General features: G+C 38.4%; 1 protein-coding gene across 1 annotated transcript in view; it reads left to right on the top strand.

Moving 5' to 3' along the window:
- Positions 1–21,252, top strand: part of PYGB (glycogen phosphorylase B) — a 48,666-nt gene extending 27,414 nt beyond the window's left edge. Inside the window, exons 6-20 of the mRNA XM_083350534.1 lie at positions 1,582–1,693; positions 2,848–2,930; positions 3,881–4,024; positions 5,126–5,218; positions 6,209–6,355; positions 7,417–7,580; positions 8,599–8,713; positions 9,546–9,647; positions 10,321–10,468; positions 11,409–11,467; positions 15,898–16,039; positions 16,839–17,046; positions 17,800–17,934; positions 18,808–18,874; positions 20,977–21,252. Of these exons, the coding sequence (XP_083206660.1) occupies positions 1,582–1,693; positions 2,848–2,930; positions 3,881–4,024; positions 5,126–5,218; positions 6,209–6,355; positions 7,417–7,580; positions 8,599–8,713; positions 9,546–9,647; positions 10,321–10,468; positions 11,409–11,467; positions 15,898–16,039; positions 16,839–17,046; positions 17,800–17,934; positions 18,808–18,874; positions 20,977–21,129 (1,872 nt within the window). The 3' untranslated portion in view covers positions 21,130–21,252. The remainder of the gene's footprint in view (positions 1–1,581; positions 1,694–2,847; positions 2,931–3,880; positions 4,025–5,125; positions 5,219–6,208; positions 6,356–7,416; positions 7,581–8,598; positions 8,714–9,545; positions 9,648–10,320; positions 10,469–11,408; positions 11,468–15,897; positions 16,040–16,838; positions 17,047–17,799; positions 17,935–18,807; positions 18,875–20,976) is intronic.

Genomic DNA, 21,252 nt, shown 5'->3' with positions numbered 1-21,252 from the left:
TGCCACTTCCAAGCTTTTCTACTGAAGCAAAAAGCACTGATCTTTTTTGTTTGCTTTGAAACAAACGAAAGAAGCAGTTTGTTTCTTCCTTCCAACCCAGAAAAAGGACGTGTTTTTATTTTTACAGTATAGTTAGAAGAGGCTGTAAAACACAGTCTTGTTCTCATGGTTCCCCATCAAAAGAAAAAAAAAGTTACAATTTTTTTTCCCGTTTGGAAGGAACAGAGAACCTGCAGCCTATAAGCAAGCGAGTAAGTGAGTATTTCACAGGGAGGCTGGAGAAAAGCAGTGAAAGCAGGTCAATGAGGTTTTGTGCATCTCTGTGTGTGCGTGTTTGCATTTGTGTTTGTGCATGCTGGATAGAATGATTGGACAGAGGCTGGAGAGAGCTGCAAGTGGCGGTTGGAGGAGAACGAATAGACTGGAAAGAATCAGGCCTAGTTGGCAGGAAAGGCTGGTTCATGCATGTCAGAAGGAATTTGCAGTAACCAAAAAAGAGGATATTAACAGAGCTAGACGGAAAAGCACAGGAACAGAACAGAACAGAACAGAACACAATAGAATAGAATAGAATAGAATAGAATAGAATAGAATAGAATAGAATAGAATAGAATAGAATAGGACACAACAGAGAACAGAACAGAACAGAACAGAATAGAATAGAATAGAATAGAATAGAATAGAATAGAATAATAAATTTATTGTCACTTTGAATGTACACTAATTAGCAAACACTAATGGGAAAAAATAATAATTTGGCGCATGGAAAGAAGAAAGAGTGGGTGAGTAGGAAAGATGACCCAAATAGACGGTCAACAGGGCAACATTTAGAGTAAACAAAGTCTGGTCAAGAGCAGATGGGAAATACAACTCTAGATGGGCAGAGGAGGACAGAGAATGGGGTGGGGGGATCTGGGGATTGTGTTGTAGTTTACTCTGACCCACACAGGGCCCTTTGGAGTAGCCCTTTGGAGTAGCATGAACCTAGTGGTGTCTTTGTTCTTTATGTTGTTCTGCTAACAAAGACATTCTTCAGGAGATAATGGAGACTCTGAGAGAGGAAAGTTAAGGTTGCTAAACTGCCAAGAGTGGAGAGAATTACTTAATTAAGTTCACTTCCAGCCCCTTCAAAGAACAGTCTTCTCTGAAAGCTTCATTTAATAACATCTGTGACTGAGCGCCAAGTTCTTTCGCAGGTTAAAGAACATCAGAGCCTTCTTTGTTCTGTCAAGTGCTTGCCTAGCAAGACCTGGAGAGCTCCAGCATTGAACTTTCTGAAATGCCAAGTTAAAGAAAGGCGTGAATTTTCTTCTTTTCTCCTCTGCTTTTTTTCTGTTGGGAATTCTTTACTTTTGATGATACTAGGTTCTATTTTGCTGTTTAATATGATTTTTTTTTTTATTTTTCTCATGTTATTGCAGTATATTAAGTTAGGCTGTTTAGAATTGTAAATCACATTTTTTAAACAAAACGAGCAAGACACACTTGAGCATCAATTCCAGTGCCTTTTAGTTACAGATTGTTATCATTCTTATGTCACTGTGTTAGCCCACCTTTGTTTGACCTCTTGCTCCATACTAGGTTGTTCTTGCCATGCCTTATGATACACCCGTTCCAGGATACAAGAACAATACAGTTAATACCATGAGATTGTGGTCAGCCAAGGCACCTAATGATTTCAACCTTGAAGAGTGTAAGTAGTCTTAATAATGAAAAAATGTTCTTCCAGCAATTATTTCTTTCTTTCATTAGTTATTTAAATTCAAATGTCTATGAAGATTCTCAGTCATCCAGGTCATAGTTGTCCCAAAGGTGCTTTTTCAGGAGGCAACTGGACTTTGTTGTTTTTTTCTTTACCCACCATCCAGTCAGAGCCGAAGAAGCTTCTTGGATGAGAAGCAAAACGTCTTCAAAGAAAAAGCAAGAAAGTCCAGTTGCCTCCTGAAAAAGCACCTTTGGGATATTTAAATTCAGGTTTGGCCTGTTTATTCCTTATATTTTGAGCATTAGTATGTAGGCATCGAAGTCTTTATGGCTGTTCCTGCATTCCCCCCCCCCCCCGCTGTCTCCTGTTTTATATCTGAGTTCCCCTTCCTTCTCATCACTACCTGCCTCATTGTTTGATTGGATATATTGGGGTTTATGTTTGGGATTAGGTCCTAAGGCACATTATGTGCTCCTTGGTGGAGCAGTGGGCTAATGCCTCCTTAAGTAACACCAGCTGCCTGCAATTAGTGCAGGTTCGCATCCCACCAGGCTCAAGGTTGACTCAGCCTTCCATCCTTCTGAGGTAGGTAAAATGAGGACCCAGATTGTTGGGGGCAATTAAGCTGACTTTGTAATAATGCCGCTTGGGTGTGTGTGAAAGCCCTAATAAGCAGGCATATACATAGAATGAAGGCTACTGCTAAGCTTGTAAGCCGCCCTGAGTCTTCGGAGAAGGGCGGGATATAAATGGAATTAAAATAAAAATAAAAATTAAATTTTCAGGAAAATACGGTACTAAATGTGTCCATCTGGCTGATGATCTTAACTAGGGCTTATTTTGGGGATGGAGGTTATATTACAAGCATCCTGAAAAATCATACTAGGGCTTATTTTCTAGTTAGCTCTTATTTTCTGAGAAACACGGTATTTACTTCACATTTAAAATAAATTCAACCTGGAATTTTTCCTGTTGAATTTGTAAACAGAATGTGAATTACAAGTTGAAAGTTTTGAAAACCTCAGTGAACAAAGGTATAGTGTAGGGAGAAGTTATGAAATGACTGCTATGCAGTGATAAACACATACAGAGTATTCCATTTCATTGCTATAACTGAGATATATCTTCATTCTCTTCCATAGTTAATGTTGGTGATTATATCCAAGCTGTGTTGGATAGAAACCTAGCAGAAAACATATCCAGAGTGTTGTACCCCAATGATAATGTAAGTATCTGCTGCATTGTGCAGTGTAAGTACAGTTTTCAGTGCTTCATTAAATCTCTTTTGGCCACAAGCGAATTGTGGACTTCATTTGGATGCTTTTCTGCTGACTGTCTTAAGAGAAGTTATCTGTTTGTGTGTTTGGGGTGGGAGTCTCCAGTTTCCACTTCTTCGATGAACTTCTCGCCATCTTCAAAACGCCACTCCTGGTGGAAAGAGAAATACAGAGGGTATAGTAAGAGAGTGAAATTTATGAAAATTATATGAAAGGCACAAGTGATGTTTGGCTTGAGTGCATTTATTCGGTATAATTTTCCTTCGTTCCATCTTCCTGCATTCCCTCCTCTGTTGTTCTGAATAAATTTCATTCAGGAAGGGCACGATATACATAGCACTTTGCAGTAACCTTTTCCTTTGTTCAGATAGTATTTTTACATTTATTGGACTAGACCCAAGTCACTGGATATACAATGCAGAGAGAATTAAGTGTCCGTAAAGTCCCGTTTATTTTCAGAAGAAATTAAGAGGTTTTCCATGTTCTTGGGATCAGCGCTGATTTATACACCGCAACTGTGAATGTTTGTCCTCTGTAAAAACTTATTAAAAGAAGATTGCTTTTTATGTAAAATATGGACCTGAGATAGGGAAACCACTGAAGATTAAATCTTATTTATTTATTTATTTATTTATTTATTTATTTATTTATTTATTTATTTAGGGGGCTTATATGCCGCCCTATCTCCCGAAGGACTCAGGGCGGCTAACAACAATAAAAATACAGCAATGCAAAAGTTAAAAAGAATTAAACTAAATTAAACTAATTAAACTAAACTAGGCAAAGTCCCTCTCATCTCTTTCACTCTGGAAAGGAGCTTGATTTTGACGATCCCTCAAATCATTGCCGTTATTAGACATAGTCGGATATAACCCCTTTTCCTCACTGTGTTCCCAAGTTTTTTGAAGGAAAGGAATTGCGTCTGAAACAGGAGTACTTTGTGGTAGCTGCCACTCTCCAGGACATCATACGACGATTCAAGTCTTCCAAATTTGGATGTCGTGACCCAGTGAGGACTTGTTTTGAAACCTTTCCTGACAAGGTGAACATTTTAGATAAGAGCTTATACAAATCCGTGAAATAAATTTTAACTTTAAAGAATACCTTTCTCTGTCTCAGACAATGTTTGGAAGTCTTTTAATGTTAAGAATAGTAAAAGGAGAATGTTGTTCAACATTAGAATCTCTCCCATCAGTCCTGAAGTCCTGTTGGACTGACCTTTACAGTATTGTTAGTAGAATTATGCATAGTATATGCATAGAATTATGCCATTGTTTTTATTTTTTGTTATTATTTAATACCATGATGTTTAATTGCTTAGTGACAATAAATTATTAATTATCCCCATATTAGCAAATGCTTTCAGAATATTTTACATTTAATCAGATTTTATAGATTTTACAGTCATCTTTGTCTTAGATCTTATGAGTTGGTTATCATGAATATGAAGGGGTTTGTGAAACTGTCTGCAATACAGTATCAAATTCACAAAACACAAATTCAGCAATAAGTACCAGTAATGAACATTGGATAACCTATTTTACCTGTTTTAATTTTCATCTTCCTCCAATTTCCATAATTGAATGATTTGGTTTTTCAAAAGAAATTGTGTGTGCCATTTTTATTATGTTATTATATTCTCTTGCTGTGACAGCTTGGAAAGAATAGCTAAGGTCTTTAGAAAAGTGAACAGATATGGTTTCATAAGAGCAGGAATCTGGTAGATTATGTTCTTGGAATGAATGAACAATTGGAAAAAAGCTCCTAAGTAGCAGCCCTAAATACTTTAACATATTTTCTGTTTCTTTACTTTTAATAGGGGATTAAAGTTTATTTTTTAAAACTTGAAAATATCAAGTCCAAGACATTGCCTCTGGCCAGATTATGTATGACTAAACCCTGTAGTTCCCCCAGAATCCTTAATTTTGTTTCCTGTTTATATCTAGGAATTGAAATTTAGAGTAGCTGGTCTGGGATCACCAAATGGCCATCAGCATACAATGAAATCAGATTTTCCATTGTACGCACTGGGCCTTTTCTGGATGGAATTAATGGAGATTTTAATCATAATATTGATGATGATGATGATGTTGGAAGGAACCTTGGAGGTCCTCTATTAAAGTTTATGTTGTCCGTTTCACAGGTTGCCATTCAGCTAAATGACACTCACCCAGCTCTCTCCATTCCTGAGCTCATGAGGATCTTTGTTGATGTTGAACATATGGATTGGGAAAAGGTAAAGAGTTGAATGGGAGGCAGGAAAGATACAGCTTTGATCCCCAACAAGTTTTTTCAGAAACTGCCAAGAGGTCCTCCTCCTTCAACTTGATTCTCTCCCCCTCCCCCCCCCCCCCCCCGATATCATGGGATTGCATTTTCCAAAATTCCTAGATGGGATGGTGAGAAGCTAGATTCTTAGAGTTACCGATAACACAACAGTCATTGGTCTCATTCGAGATGGTGATGAGTCTGCATGTAGACAGGACACTGAACAATTGGCCCTGTAGTGCACGCAGAACAATCTGGAGCTGAACATGTTTAAAACTGTAGAGATTGTAGGAGGATCCCTCCTATTCTACCACCTCTTACTATACTAGACAAGCAGTATCAACAGTAGAGTAGTTCTGAGCAGTAGTTCAAAAAGATCATACTGCCCCAGGAGCTGTTGATACAATTCTACAGAGGAATTATTATCCATCTGTCATTTGTTATTTGTCTTGTTTGGTGCAGCAATTGAACAGGACAGGCACAGACTTCAACGGATAGTTGGGGCTGCAGAAAAAATAACTGCAACCTGACTGCCTTCTATTGAGGACCTGAGTATTGCATGGGTCAGAGGGAGGGCTGAGAAATTATCTACAGACCCCTCACATTCTGGACATAAACTGTTGCAATTCCTCCCCTTGGGATGCTGCTACAGGGCATTGCATGCCAAAGCAACTAGACACAGAGAGAGCTTTTGATTCTATATGCAGTAACTGCTGTACTCCTACAATACTTCAAGCTCCCTGCGTAGTTCAACTACCGTCATCAGTTGAACTTCAAGTTTCATTAATATGCTTTTTTCACTAATAATGTGACTGCAACTGATAAGTTTCAACTCAGCATCAATGTAATCTCCATGGCAAGTATCGGAAATTGGTGCTATTTGATACTGCAGCCATTTATTTTCAGCCTGTACAACTTGCTTCTACTCACATTAATTCATCTGTGTCCTTGATTCTAGGCCTGGGAAATCACAAAACGAACCTGTGCATACACCAATCATACAGTGCTCCCTGAAGCCCTGGAGCGCTGGCCGGTGTCTGTGTTTGAAAAGCTCCTGCCAAGGCACCTGGAGATCATTTATGCTATCAACCAAAAGCATTTGGATGTAAGTTATCCAAATGAGGAAAAAAAGGGACTTGGGAGAGGCAGAGAGACGATACCAGAGGTTGGCAATTAGACAGTTTCCTGATCTCACACAGTGGCCCAGAGAAAAGAAGGGAAGCTCAAGATATTGCAAAGTCTTAGTGCTCTCATAAGATTTCACTAACCTCAGGTGAAGTCATTAAAACCCTCAGAGTTTTGATGATCTTGTAAGAATTTGGCAATTTTAAAAAAATTCATTTTGTGCGGTTTAGAATATTATTTTGGCAGGTGATAAAAGCTTAATGTATGTGACCCTACATTGCTAGCATCAAATGAGGCTCGCTGAGATATCTAATGGCACACCAAAAGAGACGTAACTTGTGATTTGTAGTTGAATGATAAAATGCATCAAACCTAGCAGTTTTATTGAATTTGTTTAGCTATCCTTTTGTATGCCATGTTGAACTCTCTGGCCACCTTGCTGCATAGCAAAGAGCCAGTTCTCAGCTCTAGCAAGTGGGTAGAATCATAGCATGGCTAGAATCAATCATATTTAGGGTTCAGATCCGTATGGCCTTACCATAATCAGTAAAACAACATCAGTCATCCATCTGGTACCTTCATATTTCTTGTGCTACGGTGCCCACAATTCACTGCTGCTGACAATACCAAACTTCTGGAAAGCAGCAGTCTACATAGCCCTGCTAAAATTGTTAGGCTTAGAAGCTGATGAATTGACTTATGTAAATATATTTAAGGATATCTTTGTTAGTATGGCCTAACATATCTTTTTTGCTGTCACTGATACCATCCTTGTTTAGATAGACCTTGATGTCTTTTGTTAGAGGGTACAGTATTCAAACTCTGCATTTGCAACAGTTCAGGAGTGCTAAATGATGGGTGTCAAACTCTGGTGGAGCTGGAGTCTCAGGAGGATGGTGATATTCTTTTTAAAAAATGCAAGGGGTTATTTGGTAAGACCAGTAAGGATGTGATCATGTTTTTTCAATTTAAAAGAATTCATTGTGACATATGATTTAGCTTGTTTTCCTAACATTCCTATCATTTTATACATTCTGTCAGTATGTGGCTTCCCTCTTTCCTGGAGATGTTGACCGCCTCCGAAGGATGTCTGTGATTGAGGAAGGAGACTGCAAGAGGATCAATATGGCCCACCTGTGTGTCATTGGTTCTCATGCAGTCAATGGAGTGGCTCAGATTCACTCGGAGATTGTGAAGAATTCTGTGTGAGTCCTGCTTCTTTCTCCCTTACTTAGTTGTAAGTAAGCTATCTGCCCTGGTGTTCTTCATAGATTAAGAAAGCAGTCAATGCCATTCCTTTTCATACGTATCTGCTGTCTTCCAAATTGATTTATTTTTCATTAAAATGAAGGATTTCATTCATTTTATATATAGCCTGGAAAACAGAAATGCTTAGGTAGTAGTGAGAGGACAAATTATTGAGATTCAACAAATTATGAAAGGAAGGAAGGAATGAATGAAGGAAGGAAGGAAGGAAGGAAGGAAGGAAGGAAGGAAGGAAGAAAAAGAAAGAAAAAGAAAAAGAAAGAAAAAGAAAGAAAGAAAGAAAGAAAGAAAGAAAGAAAGAAAGAAAAAACTCCCCCACATATAGAAAACTAATAAGTCTAGAAAAGGGATTTAATATAGTCCTTTCTCTGGTATTCTTAAGTATTATTTTAGTCCATTTTTCCCCATTTTTACAGACAGAATTTTAAAAGGATGTTAAAAGTTCATAACATCCTATCTTTTGCTAGGTACAGAGAACCTGTCTACTTTATCCAATGGTTGTCATGTCTCACCTTAATCTTTTCTTCTCCAACACTTGCAAGCTTTCCTTTTATGGCCTATTTCTTCACCTTGATACATTTCTTAGGCATAATCCCATTTCAGGGGCATTTAATCTAGTGACTTCCAGGTGATTTGCGTTTCAGTTTCTATCTATCACTCAGTGCTCTGTTGCAAAGTATTTTTGGAATTGTAGTCCTGATTATCTGGAAAATTATAAATTGCTTCCACCTTGTCAGTGCAACAGAAGAGAAATGCTTTGGTGTATACGTGGATCAGAGCAGAACTATCATTGCTTAAGATCTGGATTAGACTTTGCTTTTCATTAATGCATCCCATGACTGCATCCTCTTTTTTTAATGGTTGCATTGAGCTGCTAAAGAGTTTGTAGTATTAACTGGCTCCAAATAATATATATTACATTCTGTTCCTTTTAAAACTCACCCTTATACATTGTAGATTCAAAGATTTCTACGAGATAGAGCCAGGAAAATTTCAAAACAAAACCAATGGTATCACTCCCAGGCGATGGCTTCTACTGTGTAACCCAGGACTCTCTGAAGTCATTGTGGAGGTAAGATACAAGACTCATCAGCCAGTAGGAAGTGCTTATAGATTATCCCTGTCTTCAAAAAGAGGGGGGAAAGAAGAGACCGCAAAGTACAGACCATCTGGTCTGATACCTAGGAAGATTCTAGAGTACAGCATAACAGTATGGTGACTGGCAGGAGTATGATTTTGAATATAGTAAGATAAATAGTAAGTCTGCATTCAGATTGGCAGAAAGTCATGTTCAACTTTGTATCAGGCAGAGTATAACTTCTCTTTACTTAAGATTTCCTTTGAAACATCAAGTTTAAGCAGAGGGCCTAACCTCTAAGTCTATGTTGGCTGCTCATGAAAATAACAACAATTAATATTATTGTTATTAGCATTTATCCACCTTAATAGTTATAAAAACAAGTCAGTTAATTAGCATTGTTACTCCAAATATATACTCCAAATGCCTTCTCCCAAATAGATTGCCCAAATACTGCAATTGTCAGTGGATCCTCTCAGACGATGGACATTAGATGAATATTTATTTGACACCAAAGGGGAAGCAGTTTTTTTTACCAAGGCAGAGGATAAAGAAGCTGCTTTTTCCATTTTTTCTCTCTCCTTTTCCATTTCTGCAGAATCATCTTGTATTATATCCAGTATCCAAGTCAGTGGTTAGTCATAAATTAGCCTGTTAATTGTCAACAAGACCTAGAAGAATGAGCCACATTTCATCTCAGTGTCACAACATTGCCACTGTATGTGACTGTTAGCAAAGGGAAATGTACATAGTAATAGAAGAATTCAGCTGTGAAAAATATATCAGTTCTGCTGTTAATTATAATTTTTGTTCCCTTAATATACAGAGAATTGGGGAAGATTTCCTAACTGATCTTAGCCAGCTAAAGAAGCTGCTGGATTTTGTAAATGATGAAGCCTTCATCAGGGACGTAGCTAAAGTTAAACAGGTAATGATTGCAACAGACACATTTATCTCTTATCATAGATAGATAGATAGATAGATAGATAGATAGATAGATAGATAGATAGATAGATAGATAGATAGATATCCTCACCTTACAACCATTTGTTTAACAACTGTTCGAAGTTTTCTTTATTAAACAAATTTATATAACCTCTCAACACAGTGAATTACAGTAGCCTCAGAAAAATATGTCTTATAACTTATAATCGCAATTACGACTTTCATACTATTCTTGCAGTCACATGGTCATAATTTGGGTGCTTAGCACTTGGGTCACATTTACAACCAGTTGCAGAAGTCTGCAATCACATTATTGTGATTTGCAACCTTTTTTTGCCCATTTCTGACAAAAAAATACCAATAGGGAGGTGTGATTCACTTAACAACCATGGAGATTTGCTTAAAAACTGCCATAAAAATTGCTGTAAAATCAAGTCCAACTCAACTTAATGACTTAGGATGGTTGTAAATCAGGGACCACCTATATCTACCTAGCTGTGTTTATTTATTATATTCATTTGCATTCTACTTCCTAGCAAAACTATATTTCTATTATATAATAGATAGTATCTTTTTCTAATTTCCATTTAGCCCAGATGCTTGAGTTGAATGTCTGTTTAAACTTTCCAAGATCAACCTAAAATGTCCTTTTCCAGGAGAACAAACTGAAGTTCTCAGCATACTTGGAAGAACAATACAAAGTGAAAATTAACCCATCCTCTATGTTTGATGTGCACGTCAAGAGAATTCATGAATACAAGAGGCAGCTCCTCAATTGCCTACATATAATCACACTCTATAACCGTGAGTCTTTACCAGCATCAAAGCTTTTAAATCCTTCTAGATAACTTTAACAATAATATTTCTACATCAGTATGGAAAAAATATGTCTATATGAAAGGAGGATTTGGGAAGCAAGCAGAAATAACACTTGTAATTTGAAGAGATCATGGGAGTGTATGTGTCTCTGTGTGTGTGTGTGTGTGCGCGTGCATGCATGCAGGCATATGTTTGTAGAGCAGTCATGTGCTTTTATATATAATATTCCAGCAAGTTTGAGATTGAGATTCCTGGAAACTAGCCTTTGTTAACAACAAAGAAGCATATTCAGGAACCTGAGCCTAATTGTGTACACATAATTGAAAGATTGGTGAGATCTATTAGCAAATGGAGAGATGTATTTCCTCTTGAAACCCCAAAGATCTGCTTGAAAGAGCACCGACTTTCCTTCTGTGTTATGGTTTTACAGTATATGCAGAAGCTAGTCAACAAGCAGAGTGATGGACTTTTCTGAACCCAGTGCTAGACTGGATAACTGAGCTTTTCATTTCATAAATTTGGGTTTTTCCTCTTTCACTTTATGATAATAAAGTCCAAAAGCAATTGTACAGCATTAATATGCTCTTTGTATAAATATTGTTGCCAACAGAGATCGTTCATTGATCTTAATACTCTATCCATGCAACAAATGGCACACTATTGTTCGTGACCAATATGATAAAGGTTCCCAAAATTACAAATTCTCCCTTATTGGTCTAGGGAAAAAGAAAATAGATTTGTCCTCTACTTTACATCATGCTATTGCTATTTTTCCTCAGTGATATTTTTATCTTAAGATAGGAATTACAGAGGTCACAGAAAGGAACTTTGTTGAATTATTTTTGTGTTAGTTTTTTTTTTCTTTTTAAAAGTCATCCATTTTAAAAACCATTCTCCCCCATCTTAATTGTATTGCTTTTTTCAGGCATCAGAAAGGACCCTAAAAAATCCTATGTGCCAAGAACAATTATGATTGGAGGAAAGGTAAAGGATTTCAATGTGACGCTAAGTTTACTTCTTAGTACTTAAGACAATGTACAAATTTCTTCCTCCCACCCATCACTGCCTGCCTGCACACTTCACCTTTATGTTAAAATGTTGAATTATTTAAGCATGCAAAAGTAAGAACTACTCATGCTCAGTATTCTTTTGCTTCCTCATGTGATTCAAACACACTGGAAACTTACTTGGAAACTTAGCATGTTGAAATAAGAACTTCAGGAAATGGACAATTCCCATTGTGATGTGGACTTATTTAAGGTATCTACAAGTTGCAAACCCCAGCAAAGATTAAGAACAAAAAGACGTGTGTGTGTGTGTGTGTGTGTGTGTGTGTGTGTGTGTGTAAAGGTAAAGGTTCCCCCACACATGCGTGCTAGTTGTTTCCAACTCTAGGGGCCGGTGCTCATCTCCGTTTCAAAGCTGAAGAGCCAGCGCTTGTCTGAGGACGTCTCCGTGGTCATGTGGCTGGCATGACTAGATGCCAAAGGCGCACGGAATGCTGTTACCTTCCCACCGTAGTGGTCCCTATTTTTCTACTTGCGTTTTTACATGCTTTCGAACTACTAGGTTGGCAGAAGCTGGGACCGTGTGTGTGTGTGTGTGTGTGTGTGTGTGTGTGTGTGTGTGTGTGTGTATGTATGTATGTATATATATATATATATATATATATATATATATATATATATATATATATATATATATATATATATATGGATCCTTGGTTTTTCGGGTTTTCCCCCACGTAGAACTAGAGGTGTAGGCGCAACGTTTCGACGGAATCCCATCCGTCATCATCAGGCTTTAGCTTCCTTCTTTTGGGAGAAGCATGTGGCTGTTGGAAAACGCCCCCACAGCATGAATAAACGAGATGATACCTCTCGTCTACCAGCCATTTGGAAACCCACCTTGATTGACAGACGAGGCCCAACCACCAAGAATGATACCAGACCCAAACTCATGATAACATCACATGACATCACCACCACACAACCATTCAAAAAGCAAATCCGAACCCACAACGATAAAGACACACAACCACAAAACAGAAACCTAACTACAGCTGCAACATCAGCCACTCTAAACCCCTCCAAACCACACAATAAGCAAACTGACACCCACTATAAAAACATGGCACCACCACAAACACGAAGCCGAACAAAAGCAGCACAACTCACCAGCCCAGGTCTGGAGCTGGCAGCTGAGACCAGCCCATCCACTCAGAACACCCCCCCACCCAATCAGAACACACCCACCATTCAAAACACACTCCCACCCAATCAGAACACACTTGGTCCCCTACCCAATCAGAGCACACCTCCACAGAACACACCCCCTCTGGCAGTTTAAAAAAGAGGAACAAACAGCCACATGCTTCTCCCAGAAGAAGGAAGCTAAAGCCTGATGATGACGGATGGGATTCCGTCGAAACGTTGCGCCTACACCTCTAGTTCTACGTGGGGGAAAACCCGAAAAACCAAGGATCCACATACAGGCACCCGCGAAAACCTCAGAAAACACACACACACACACATATATATATATATATATATATATATATATATATATATATATATATATATATATATAGAGAGAGAGAGAGAGAGAGAGAGAGAGAGAGAGAGAGAGAGAGAGAGAGAGAGAGAGCGCAGTGGTTCCCAACCTTTTCTATATCCCGCACCCCTACAACGCTTCTGATATATGCTTGCACCCCTTACAAAAGTAATATCTGGTTATGCATATACACCATAATTTTAAAACTTCTAAACCTAAGTTTTTGCACCCCCTGGAATATTGTCTCACACCCGCAGGGGATGCGAGCACCCCTAGTTGGGAACCCCTGCTCTACTGGGATAGGTCAAAGCTTCCTTTGATTTTATTTATAGAAGTGTTCACATACATCAATTTGTCATATTCTGTTTGGGAATTAGTTATTTCAGCTGACAAATTCAGAAGATGGCTTTCTACTTAATAATAACAACAGAATAATAACAAAATAACTTGAGTTGGAGCGAACCTTGGAGATCTTCTAGTCCAACCCCCTGCTCAAGCAGGAGACCCTATAGCAGACAAGTGGCTGTCCAGTCTCTTCTTAAAAGCTTCTTCTAAGGAGAGGATTTTTATTAAGAAATCCAGATGGTGGCTTCCGGTTTGCGTGTGCGGCGCTTCCAGACGCGCAGGGACAGTCTGCTTTCTGCCATCCATTTCTTTCTCCTTTGGAGGACCCTGAAAAGGGTCAAAAATCGCCTTGGAGGGGCGATTACCGAGAGGAGGACTTCCCTGCGATCGCAGAAGGACGGCAGCCCTCCGCTGGAATCCGGGATCATCTCCTTTGGCCTGAAGAAGAAGAGACTGGCCATAAAGATGGCCAATCACTAAGCCGCTTCTTGCCGAAAGCCAAAAAGTACTACCTAGCAATCTGGAGGATCTGGGTGAGCTTTTACCTTTCCTTTTTCCTTAATCATCTTCCTGTGGGACTTTCCTGACAATCTCCTTCCCCTTGTTTTGAGAAAACGGCAAATATCTACTTTGGGAACAAATCTTAAAGCCTCAAAGTTACAACAGAAATTCAATTAATTCAGCAAAGAATTTAAGCAATTTCATCTGTATCTACTAAAAAGCTTCTATTTGTTACTGGGGATTCACTATCCCATTTTCTCTCTAAACTGTGAATTAAAGAAAAAATTTGGACTAATTTTACAAAAGTTCTATATTAATTTGGAAAAAGAAAAAGAAAAACCTCGTACATTGCATGTTATATGTTATTGATGACATCTTGTGGTGTAACCTGGTACAGCAAGTAAAATTCCTTTCTCTGTTGTGAGAGCTGATTGAATAACAAAGCTGTCCTTGAAGATAAGTGTGGGAACACCTGGCACTGATTACAACTCTTCAGGAGGTAGAAAATCTTTGACTATTATTAAAACAGCCTCCATGGAAGATTTAACTGCAAACAATAACAAAATGGATGAATAAATCCCACCACTTGATTATAAACTGATACTAGACACGATCTTGGCAATGACAGAGCAAATTAAAGCTAAACTGCAAGAAAAATCTGACAACTTAAAGCCACCAAATCAAACTCTGAATTTAAATGAGGAAAAGATAACCCAAAACCAAATAGAAGAAGTGGAAACTAACATCAAAATAAGAGATTTTAAAGAACAACAAAAGCAACCTACAGAAAACCTTAAAGTCCAAACTTTAATAGTAACTACAAAACTTACAAGCCAAAAAGCAATAGCACCTGAACAAAGCAACATCAAGAGTGAAGACACTAAAGGCCTCCAAATATACTATATTGAGAATTCAATTAATCAAATGACAACCATAATACCAGCTACTACTTTCTACCTAACCCAGATAGAATTGGAAGTTCAAAAAGACTTGACTGATTTAATGACAACTATATTATATCAACCACCAAAAATCGAACTATCAAAGCAAAAATACAGTGGTTACAAAGGGGACATCTTCCTTGCAAACATGACATCTGGATACGTTCCCTGGATTCAAATAAGGGTATAGGAAGAAAGGTATATTTGAGAATTTAAAGATAACGAGAGCGAAGCATGATTGGTACAAAAGGAAGTCAAGAGTTAGATTTAAAAAATTGAACTTGTTTCTTTTTTGGGATTCCTAAAGATAGACTATAAAAATATCTTTCTATGGATCAAAGGGAATCTCAAAAAAATATCACTGATTTTACATTTAGCTTTTAGATCTGTAAAGGAAATATAACTCTGAATCATATTATAGAATTTGGAATGATATATTAAAAGATAGTATGTTAATGATGTACGGTTAAGATGATTTATAGAATATTCAGTGGCTATTTTTGAACTATAGTATAGAATCTAGAATTTTGAGATGAAAACTAGACTTTAATGGTAAAACATAAGAATGTTTTGTAATGACCAATATAGGTTTTGTAGACAAAAGAACTATTCTTTATTGAAATAGGGAATTGTGGGTCACCCAAAATTAAGCTTTCTTCTATATACTATAGGCTATTCTAGAATATCCTATTGCAAGGAGATAAAATTTAAAAACAGGATATTGATATGTATCAGTGAAAATATATCTTGAATTTTATTGATTGACTTGGCTATAACTAGAAATATACTAACTTGTTTATTTTGACTACCGGTATGTAATCACTAAGGGAATTAGAGAGGGGCATCTCTGTTGATGTAACCTGAACTATTTACAACTGGTTATTTTTTATTTTAACTACCCAACCACCATATTGTTTCACAAATACATCTATATATAAATATTAAAAAATCAATAAAACTTGTATTAAAAAAAAGAAATCCAGATGCTATATTTCGATATTCATTTGCTTTGTGGTTTTCTATCACTCCTTTTTTTTTTTTACTCTTAAGATGTCTTTCCTTCTCTTCCTCCAGGCAGCTCCAGGCTACCACATGGCAAAAAAGATTATCAGATTGATCACGGCTATTGGAGAAATCATCAATAATGACCCTTACGTAGGAGATAGACTCAAAGTCATATTCTTGGAGAACTACAGAGTATCACTTGCTGAAAAAGGTAAGTTGGTTTTGGAAGCAAGCTGGCCTAGTTTAGTGCACAAATTGTGCCTTTCCAGATTCTGCTGATCTGTCTTTTCTTGGGTACCTTGTTTATGGCTGTTGCTGATTGAGGCTGTTGGAAGTCACATCTAAAGAGTTGCATACTGTGAGTGAGGCCATGGCTGACTGGCCCTTGTGCAAAAAATATGTCCCTTCCAGATGCAGAGGTACACATATTCCTCGAATTATGATCACAATTGAGCCCAAAATTTCTGTTAAGTGAGACATATGTTAAGTGAGTTTTGCCCCATTTTACAACCTCTCTTGCCACAGTTGTTAAGTGAATCACTGTAGTTGATAAGTTAGTAACCCGATTGTTAAGTGAATCTGGCTTTCCCATTGACTTTGCTGGTCAGACAGTCGCTAAAGGTGATCACATGATCTTGGGACAAGGCAACAGTCAAAACTATAAACCAGTTGCCAGGTATCTGAAATTTGATTACATGATCATGGGGATGCTGCAAAGGTTGTAGCTGTGAAAAAATGGTCATAAGTCACTTTTTCATTGCTGTTGTAACTTTGAATGGTCGCTAAATGAACTGTTGTAAGTTGAGGACTACCTGTATAAGTACAGTCCTGCATGCCAATACAGCTGCATCAATGAAGCAAACACATAGGATGTTGAGCTGCTTGGTGTACTCAGAACAGTAAAATTAGACAACACAAGGCTTGCTCACATTAGCGCAAATACAAGTGGTTTGTTTGTAGAGGGGAAAAAATACAGTTTTACCTGTTTCTCTTTCCCCGATCCACCCCAGTGATTCCTGCTGCAGATCTATCTGAGCAGATCTCAACGGCTGGGACTGAAGCTTCAGGGACAGGAAACATGAAATTCATGCTGAATGGAGCCCTCACCATTGGGACCATGGACGGGGCCAATGTGGAAATGGCTGAAGAAGCTGGAAAGGATAATCTGTTCATTTTTGGCATGCGGGTGGATGACGTTGAGGCAATGGATAAGAAAAGGTTTGTAATTGAACGCCATGGTGAAGATGCCATAGAAACAGGCTGTGGGTATGTGATTGTTTCTTTGAACCAGCAGGAAAGTTCTCCTGAGCTTCCTCAAAAAACAGCCTCACCTAAAGAAATTAGCCAGAATTCAGTTCTATTTTGACAAGGAGATTTCTCTAATTTCTCTGAATTAGAAAATACAGTCATTGAAAACTGCTCCAGGAAATGGAGCATCCTTGTTATAGAAAGATTGGGTCACACAGGCAGACAAAACTCTTTGTTTTCCATTTATATTAATATAAGAAGAGCTTGCTACAGCATAGGAAAGAGCTTACATACTCGTTTTATCAAAACTAGGAACATTTTTCAAATAGCTTGTAATTTCTACAAATTATTCTTCATAAATTATAAAAGATCCAATACTGATCATCCCTTTATTAAGAATTAATATCTACCAAATAGCCTTTTAGTTTGACATCTTAAGTCTGCCTTCTGTATTATTTCCAATTCACCTATAATTTGGTTGCCTGGGTGAGTATTGCCGTACAGCCAATATCATGTAGTGGCTAAAGTGTTGAATTTAAAGTCCTTCTTGATAATGGAGCAGTCTCTACCACATGACACTCACTTTCAGCCACTCTTCACTCATTGTGGAAACCCTTGTATATGTTGCCTTCTATTCCAAGAGAAAAGATGGGATGTAAATGCAAGAAATAAATAATAATAGAAGTAGAAAAGGCTAAGGGTGTCCCTATTTTTCTTGTTCAGGTACAATGCTAAGGAATACTATGACAGGATTCCAGAACTCAAACAAGCTATTGATCAAATAAACAGTGGCTTCTTCTCGCCAGGTGATCCTAGTTGTTTCCATGATGTCATCAATATGTTGATGTATAATGACAGGTAAGAGGCAGCAGTAGTGTACTTTTATTATGGACTTTCTTTTAATGTTTTCAGTGTGGGTTCGAATATCACTTTCAACATCCCCAGCCATAACATTTATTGCTATACTTGCTGAAAGGTACAAAAACTGTGGTTCCTCACTGGAGGCATACCACATTGGGGAAGACTACTATATATTGTAAACCCAGGAACATGACACACTTTTTACTGATAACATACAGGCCCTGGCTTATTCCTTTTTGGTGTGAATTGGGCTCAAAAGGAAGCCAGCAGCCAATGCAGCAGCTTCAAGATAGTAGTAATTCTACTCTCATAGAGTTAGCCTATCAATGGCCTTGCTGCCACATTTTGAATCAGCAGTAGCTTTCAAGTCACTTCCAAAAGCAACCCCAAATACGGCACATTACTGTAGTCTAACCAAATGGTATTCTGGGCATGAATTGTTCTTTGGACATATTTTTATTTTTAAAAGGTATCTGAAATTTAGAGAGAGAAAAATGCAGTGAAATTAGTCAACTAATGAAAAAATGAGGTTATCTTAAGCAATCCTGACTTAAGGCATCCTCAGAGAGGTAACTGCCACAGAAGAGGTCCTTTGAAATTATGTTACATAGGAGAGAACTAATGAAGGAGAATATTTGTAGTTCAGGGTGAAATGGCACGTCTGCAAGAAAACAAGCAAGCTCAGAGAGCACCAAGGACCTCTCCTAGGAGAAAGCCTCACTTAAACTTTTCAAAGGGAAAAGAAAAGCACATCAAAGCTTGCCTTATCTAAAGCACTGCTACAACATATTTATTTACCACTGATTCCTTACGACTCAGTTAACAAAATAAATGGTGTTCATGGTTGCACTAATACTGTATTTTGTTTAGGTTTAAAGTATTTGCTGATTATGAAGCCTACATCAAATGTCAAGGGCAAGTGGACCAAGTATACATGGTAAGAGACTTTGCTCATAGTTTAAATCGATTGCAGATTGGTAAAAATGGCTTCTTAATGAAATAACTGGAAATTATAACTAGAAATCTTGTCTACAAGAGTGAGCACAGTGCTGAAAAAGGGTAGTCAGGATGTACATATGGTTCATACATACATTAGCATACACACCTTAGCTTATTCCAGCACTTGGGGACAGCCAGCTCTTTGAAGCCTTTCAAATAATTAAAGGGGGCTGCCAGATCCTGAATGGAAAGGTGTCCCACAGGGCAGGAGCCTTACAGAGGGGGCATATTTCTTGGTCCCACTAGATCAGGGGTAGGCAACCTCGGCTCTTTTATGACTCATGGACTTCAACTCCCAGAATTCCTGAGCCAGCTGGCTTGGGAATTCTGAGAGTTGAAGTCCATGACTCATAAAAGAGCCGAGGTTGCCTACCCCTGCACTAGATGGCAACATTAATGGGAAGGGACCTGGAGCCTGATCTATCTGGCTTGGTGGAAAGGAAAAACTTGGGGAGAAGTGGTCCACAAATAACCTGGCCCTCTGCCATGTAACCAGCACTTTGAATTGCACCTTGAAAGAAACTGGGAGCCAAAGCGTCTCACATGATAGTTTTATAATGTATACAACTGAGACATACCCAACATTGCCCATTCTGCCACATTATGGACCAGTTCTAATTTCCACGCACTCTTCAGGGCACCCACGTAAGGTGTTTTTCAGTGGTCTAGCTGTATTAAAGACAACACAGTGAAAGCCAATTGAGTCTAATCCTTTGTTTGCTTACACCTAATGGACAGGATCTTGCCTAATTAAAGCTGTCTAATATAACCTATTAGATATATCCAGAGAGATTCTAGGGCAGGGGTGTAAAACTGCCGGCCTATGGGCCCGATGCATCATGCAGAAGCCACACCCACCCCATTGCTGGCAATGGCAAAATCATCCCGATACGTTATTATTTATTTATTTAGCATATGGCTGGTCACACACAGAATTAAAAGCATTTCATATTTACAAGTTAAAACAGTTAAAACAATTTTTTTAAAAAGAAGCAATTATAAAACCTAAGAGGAAAACAGAAATAACATTTCAGAGTTTAATGTCGAGTTTGGAGATCCAGTCAGTAGCTGCCGTTGTTACGCAGAGGAAGTCCTTAAAATCTCCTGGGTATCTTCTATTAGTGCATTCCCTCACTATATGTTGGATAGTCTGTCGGGGAGCCCCGCAATCACATTGTGCTGAAGGTGTCTTTCCCCATTTATACAGAGAATCGGCACACACCCCATGAGTCGTTTTAATTCTATTGTATGTCACCCATATGTGTCGGGGTAGATTAAATCCTGGAGGTATACTATTAGGATTAATATGCTCAGAAATATCTTGGGAGGTATAGCTACTCCATGCTTCCATCCACTTTTGTATAGTGCTCTGATGTTCAGCCAGCAGCTTAAGCGCTGTGAGGAGTGGTAGATTTCTTGACTTTAATCGACATCTTAAAGAGATCAGAGGTATAGGCATGAATGGGTAGAGAGGAGTTTAGCAGGATCTTACTATACTCCCGAATGAGAGCTTCTTGTTGTCATAAGTGCGGGGGAAGTATGTGGCTAAGATACGTTGTGCGACGTCACGTGACATCGTTGAGTTTGACATGTCTGTTCTAGGGTGTGGCTACTTTGAACCTCTCACCACCCCCATCCAGCTCAGGACCCTGCAGACTCTTAACTGGCCTCTCTCTGGGAAAGCTCTGAGTTGCCAAAATTCCTAACCACTCATACTCCAGGTGTATATTCCATTACATCTGAAAAGTGCCCAAAACGTGAGTAAGGCCTCCCTGTCCAGGAATGGGTACAATCGGCATGGAAGGTGAATCTGTGCAAAAGCCCCCTGGCCATGGGGAGAGTAGACAACAAGAACAGGGAGACAACAAAGAGGAGAATCCAGAGTTAAAGCTGTTTATTGCAGCTCCAAGAAACTGAAAGTTACGAATCCTGGGTCTGAATTTATACTTCTGAAAGAGCTGGCTGTCCAATAAATGAAATGATCTTTCCACTAATAAAGCTCTGAAGATATCAGCCTAATCACTTTCTGTTTCTTCTTAGAATCCTAGGGAATGGACTAAAAAGGTAATTAAGAACATTGCATGCTCTGGCAAGTTTTCCAGTGACAGGACAATTACTGAATATGCCAGAGAGATCTGGGGAGTGGAACCGTCTGCTGTGAAAATTCCTCCTCCAAACATACCTAGGGAGTAAATCTGCCATTAGAAGGTGCATGCAATTACTCTGATGGGATTCCTGCTGCTGCTGCTGCTAAGACATACCTGCTTCCCTGTGACGTTTCTGCAGATGAATTCAATCATGTATTTTACCACGCTT

The sequence above is a fragment of the Vipera ursinii genome (genome assembly GCF_947247035.1).
Source record: "Vipera ursinii genome assembly, chromosome: 1".
In the NCBI taxonomy this organism is placed as follows: domain Eukaryota; kingdom Metazoa; phylum Chordata; class Lepidosauria; order Squamata; family Viperidae; genus Vipera; species Vipera ursinii.
The sequence above is the reverse complement of the archived record's forward strand: the minus strand, read 5'-3'. Positions and strand labels throughout refer to the sequence as shown.